At 41.6% G+C, this 6,138-nt stretch overlaps 2 protein-coding genes across 2 annotated transcripts in view; both read right to left on the bottom strand.

The window, feature by feature from the left end:
• LOC123956647 (nuclear factor 7, brain-like) overlaps positions 1-6,138 on the bottom strand; it is a 167,305-nt gene that overhangs the window by 49,237 nt on the left and 111,930 nt on the right. The window lies entirely within an intron of this gene.
• LOC123956659 (NACHT, LRR and PYD domains-containing protein 12-like) overlaps positions 2,838-6,138 on the bottom strand; it is a 9,610-nt gene continuing 6,309 nt past the window's right edge. Inside the window, exons 4-5 of the mRNA XM_046029012.1 lie at positions 3,354-3,527; positions 2,838-3,047 (exon numbers count right to left, since the gene is read on the bottom strand). Coding sequence (XP_045884968.1) covers positions 3,032-3,047; positions 3,354-3,527 — 190 coding nt within the window. The 3' untranslated portion in view covers positions 2,838-3,031. The remainder of the gene's footprint in view (positions 3,048-3,353; positions 3,528-6,138) is intronic.

The raw sequence follows: 6,138 nt of genomic DNA on the forward strand, positions 1-6,138 counted from the left end.
TGGGAGCTGTGGGAGCTCAGAGACACCCACAGACAGATGGAGGAAGACGAGGACGAGTAGAAAACACACTTTAACATCTAAAACACAGCACAGACTTTACCAAAGAGTCTGACAAATAACATGAATTTGAAGAAGTTGTTGTAAAAATCAGAGGTGGAAAGGACATTTACTCAACTCCTCATTCTTCACTACGTTTCAGACGGAAATATTTGAGTACATTTAACAGTCAGGTGCTGCTTAAATGTTCATGCTGAGGTGATAATAATCTAATATATTTAATAATATTTGATATGACAACACTGTTCTGCATAACGAGTGCTTTTAATAATAGATTACACAAAGTGTCCACTTTGCTGTTTTAGCCAACGAAGGTTAAAATCAAGAAGTCCTTCGGATGAGGGACGAAACGTCTTCCAGTATCTTCAACCAAGTCCAGTGGCCCTTGATTTTTAACCTTCGTTGGATAACTATGACCTGGATGACTGAGAATCTTCATAGACATTTTGCTGTTCTAGTCTGATCAGTACAGCACTACCTGTAAAGACATGCTCCCACAGTGCCGTTTGGTCTACCCAGGCAACCTACCAGTAAATGGGCCATGTGGATACATGTGGATTCAGCCCTGGATGCACTTCAGGAAGCCCTCCACTGCAATATCCTAGCTCTCTATACAATAAACCTTTTATTATAACTTTGAGTCTGCTTTCGGGTTCTATATATGTTAATTGTAACACATTAGAAAAGTATAACAATATAACCACAACATCCGAAAGAGATTTTATAAGAAAGACAACTATATTTAAATTTATTCATTTGATGGACGCTTTCATCCAAATCGATTTATATTTGATGAACAACATACAAGCGTCAACATAGCTTCACAGTAAGAGATCTAAACTTTTACTTATTAAGTTTGTTATTTACTCTCATGTATATTTATTTCTTGCACTTTGTCCACTTTCATTACTTATGTTTTATCTTTGTCTAACTGCTTATTTTGTAAAGTAAATTAAACTACTCATATGTTCTTACTGGTAGGACAGGTGCAACGGTGCAATTATTGTCTTTAAAATGATTTTAAACTGAGTAAAACAATCACAGAAACAACAGTGAAAATTAATTTGTGCTGCCTTGGTGCTCTTTCCATGAAAGTTGACATGCCAACTTTTTTGGAAACAGGGTCATAGAACAGGTGTTAATAGTGATGCCACGTTTTCATTTTTCTCTGTTGACATAATGATGGTTGATCTCAGTGTGATGGTTAATATTCATCATATTCAGCATCTGTTCCCTTTAAGATGAAACACATCAGTGGCCCGACAAAGCTCCGCCCCTCACCTGACTCACCTCAAACAAACAGGGACACAGTTTGTTCCTGTTCAGTTCTCAGTGAGACGAGACGCAGCGACAGACAAGACGGTAAGATTTACCTTCATTACAAAGCTGTGACTTCGACTGAGGGAGGACAGTTACAGTCAGATGATGGAGAAGATGGAGGCTCTGAGCAGAGAGATAGCAGCTCTTTCAGACACAGTCAGAGCCACAGAGGAGGAGCTGAGAGCTGAAGACGTCTCATTCCTGCTCAACTACAAGGCTGCAGTGGAAAGAGTCCAGCAGCGCCCCCTGCTGGATGATCCACAGCTGCCCTCAGGAGCTCTGATAGACCAGGCCAAACACCTGGGCAACCTGACCTTCAACATCTGGAACAAGATGAAGGACATGGTCTCCTACACTCCTCTCATTCTGGACCCAAACACTGCTCATCCAGAACTCATCCTGTCAATTCAATTTTATTTATATAGCACATTTAAAAACAACCCTAGTTGACCAAAGTGCTTTACAGGTTCAGAATATACAATAAATAATATACACAACATACAAAGTAGAAAAGGTCACTGATGTCAATACTCAACTCTGTTTGAAGGCCAACAAATAGAGATGGGTTTTTAGCAAGGATTTGAAAGTTTCAGCAGTCTGAGCAATTCATATTTTGTGTATTTTATATGAAGGAACTACCAATTTAATTTTGTTTTGTAGCCTTGCACTTTGTAAATGACAAATCTTGTACATTTATTTTTGCTATGGCAGAAAATTGTGTCCTCTTACATTTAATCTTTTTATGTATGATCTTTTAATATTATTACTATTGTCATTATGGCTTATAGATATATGTATTGTGTTTTTATCCTTAACCTTTCCTCTCCTATACTACTTATGTTAGTTTGTCCACATTTACTAGGGTTTAGGTCAGAGCTGTGAGATTGTTTTGATGTTTTCCCCCTCTTGTTGTTCCTCTCCTGGAATGTTCATTCAAGGCTGAGAGAGGATGTCTGTTCGCCAAAAACATAAAAACCTAGACTGTGGAAATGATTATGCATTCTCTTTTGTTAAATAAATTCTTCAAAGACAACGGTTTGTTGTAAATTAAATAATTTGCTCAACCCCTCACCAGGAATATAATGCACGACATGATTTAGTTTGAGAATCAGCTTAATTCACTGAATTTCAAACAAAAGTTACAAAAATATTCTGTTTTTCAGCTATGTGACAAAGGTCTTAAGAAGTCATAATTTTTCACAAAGATCAAGACAGAGTCCCCGTGACCCTGTACGCAGGATAAGCAGTTGACGATGGATGGATGGATCAAGACAGAGTCCTGTTTTAGTATGTTGACCTCAGCAAAGCATCAATTAAATCTGTGGTGGAAATCGTATATTTCCTTGTGGAGAACGGAACAAATAAATGAATTACAACAAACAAATATGCACACAGGGATGATGGTGGACTTGACTTTGTGTGTGACAGTGGAGCTGATCTCAGAGCAGTTCAGACTGCAGCACTGTTGGGATTCCTCTGTCAGTCACTGCTGGATGAAGCTCTCCTCTCCACTCTACCTCCCAGTAACATGGCCCAGTCAGAGCCTCTCCACACACAAGCTGATGCTGCTGCTTCAACCTCTCTGGATCATCAGGACACAGCTGATCCTCTCTCAACACCTCCACCTTCCTCATCCCTCGCTCTCTGACAGAGATCACCTGCGCTTCCAGCTAATGAGAGAAGAAGAGAGACAGCAGAAGTCATAAATCAGAGTTTACAGAGACCCTTCATCAGTCAGTAATGATGTACATCCAGTTTAAAGACCAGAGTGGTCCGTCCTTCCGCCCTACGCTCTACTAATCAACACTCGTCAAATTGACTATTAAGACTATGGAGTAGATGGAATAGGAGTGGCTGAAGTCTTGGCTCCTTTGATTGGTCTCTGTGAATACTGACCATGACTCTTCATTTATACCAACTGTGTTTCGTACAATACTGCTGAAAACAGCATGGACTGACTCCAGCCCTCTACTGACCTCAGAGTCTCCAGTCTACAGTCTGGACTATCCACAAGATCGCAGAGCAGCTTCATTCGTGAATCCTGCAGGTTGTTTTCTCTCAGCTCCAACTCTCTCAGATGGGAGGGGTTGGACTTCAGAGCGGAGGCCAGAGAAGCACAGCTGATCTCTGACAAACAGCAGTCTGTCAATCTGAATAAAGAATAAATGGTGTAACTTTAGAAGCAAATTTTTCTGCTTGAAATCATTCAGTGTTTAATAATCAGATGTTAAGAGCGGAAGCAGCTGGAGGGCCCGTGTCCACCACAGCGTTTATTGAGAGCTGAAAACGCCACCTGCTGTTCTGAAAACACCTAGCTGGGAGCGCGAGGGTGCGTTTTATAGGCGCAGTGTTTTTTTCCGAGACGCTGTGGTTGCTATGATACATCATTTCCGTGGAGGCGATGTGCTGCAAGTAGGGTAGCCTACTTAATTTTAGTGAATGTAAAAATGTCACCACAAAATATGTAGGCCTACTTGCTCTGGCCTTTTCTCTGCATGAAGAGAAGGCTGAAACATGAGAGCACAGACGTGGGTTCATGAGATTTTGTGGGTGAGGAAACACCTCGGCGAGTAGGCACATCGTTTCGTGAAGCTATTTTTTGGAGCTATCTAGCAGAGTTTCAGGAGCAGCACCAAAAAACCTCTATCATGCCACTCCCAGCTTTCCATGAATACCCACCTAATCCATCTCCTCATCTTCACTGTATTTTGCGCCAGAACCGATACCAAGCAACATCGCCTTGAGCATGTTACAGTTCCATAATGTTAAATATTCGGGTTCAGTACAAGCGATTTCATCCATCCACTTACCTTATCTTGAGAATGGACTCACAATCCCCAATGGATGATGACTTATTCAGATGATTAATCATTTTCAATGTTTCCATCAACCCACTGCAGTAGACCCAGCATCAAAGCTGAAAACTTCACCATCTCCATACCTGAGACCCCACTTTCCACAATCCTAAAGACGTCAAGGAAGATCTACATCCAGCGAGATCCTCCTGTCTAAAATTTCAAACTAAGCTGTTGCCACTCATTAGAAAACGATAAAAGTAATTCCATTTTGCACAACAGATGATACAGCAAAACTTTTCCACTCTATCACGTCAGCATATCATGACCATAGTTCCACTACACCAGCTCTCTTCTGGGTGACGTAATCACACACACCGTGACATCAGAATCACTACCAAAACGGATACTTCACTTGTTTCCTCAAGCTCAAGACAGCATAAAAGCCAGCAACAGAAGCAATGGAAGTCGACCAACACCAGAATTCCAGGGCCTACACCTCTCATCAGGGTTGCCAGCACCCTACTACCAGGCTTCTGACAACAAGATGCCCCCCACTGCCCACTATCAACAACCACAGCAGCTGACCTCAGTAGGGGCTTCTGGTACTGGCATACTAGAGCCCTGTACTGCCCACTCCCAGCAGCAGCTAACCACGCCAGATGGTTTGTTACACAGAACCGGAACTGTTTCTAAAGGGCACGCACTTCAGTGCTGTTCTTTGCTCGTCGTTCAATTAAGAATACTCTCCAATAGGGTTGGGCCGATAGACGATGCCATCGTCCATCGGCGATGGTGGACAGACATCACGATGTTGAGCCGGCATCGTGATTGCAAACCCCCGTGGCAAAAAAACAACTTTAATCTTTATATTGCCCTCTGAAAGTTGAGCCGGCATTAAATATACCTGCTTTGCACCTGCCTTGGACTTCTCTTCTCCCCACACTCAGACCAACTCACACACCTACACCTCTGGTCTTTCACTGCAAACACACCGGCTTGCCCCACTGAACTCCTCTATTTTCCATTTTTTCCCACCATTATGACAGCAGCAGGTGAGCCGCATGCCAGCCTGTTAATGACGTAGCCTATCAAATAACCGAAACAAACATCCGCACTGTGCTATACCTGGTCCATGCTTGTATATTATAATATCCACCGCGACTTGTAACGTTATAGGCTACCAAGTATTTTACCGAGTGAAGTCTGACAGACAAAGGACATTTTAAGGTGAAAAACTATTTAAGAGCGTCAGAGTGAATTCAGTATAGGAATTTCCTTTTATGGTTTTAAATGTGTAGCTCAACATTGCCCTGCCACAGTCAATGGAGTAAACCACTAAAGAAGAAAACATACTTTAAGCATTAAGCATTAAGATACTCAGTGTGAATCAGCATAATATCGGCCTCACGTCTGCAGTTTTGTGTCACCACAACTTTCACATCATATTAATCTCAGCACAGTAAAATGAAAAAGTAAAAAGTAAAAAGTAAAATGTTGTCTTACCTCAGAGTCTCCAGTCTACAGTGTGGACTCCCCAGTCCAGCAGACAGCAGCTTCACTCCTGAATCCTGCAGTTTGTTGTAGCTCAGCTGCAGCTCTCTCAGATGTGAGGGGTTGGACTTCAGAGCTGAGGCCAGAAAAGCACAGCTGATCTCTGACAAACTGCAGCTCCTTAATCTAAATAAAGAATAAATCATGTCATTTTTAAGTTTTTCTTCTTGAAATCATTCAGTGTTTAACAATCTGTTCAGAGCTAAAGAAGGTTTAGAATGTAGGAGATTGGAAATGTAAACTTCAAACACCTGAACCCAACAGGAAGCAGCAGGGGCGGAAATTATATTTTTGGGCTACCTGCCAATGGGACTGATGATGAAAAAATCAACCGGCCAAACATATTTTTTACCGGCCAAAATAATAACTTGACTTTTCATGTAAACATTTGTTTCAGTACTTTTAAATGAGA

This window comes from Micropterus dolomieu, linkage group LG18, assembly GCF_021292245.1.
Source record: "Micropterus dolomieu isolate WLL.071019.BEF.003 ecotype Adirondacks linkage group LG18, ASM2129224v1, whole genome shotgun sequence".
Classification (NCBI taxonomy): Eukaryota; Metazoa; Chordata; class Actinopteri; order Centrarchiformes; family Centrarchidae; genus Micropterus; species Micropterus dolomieu.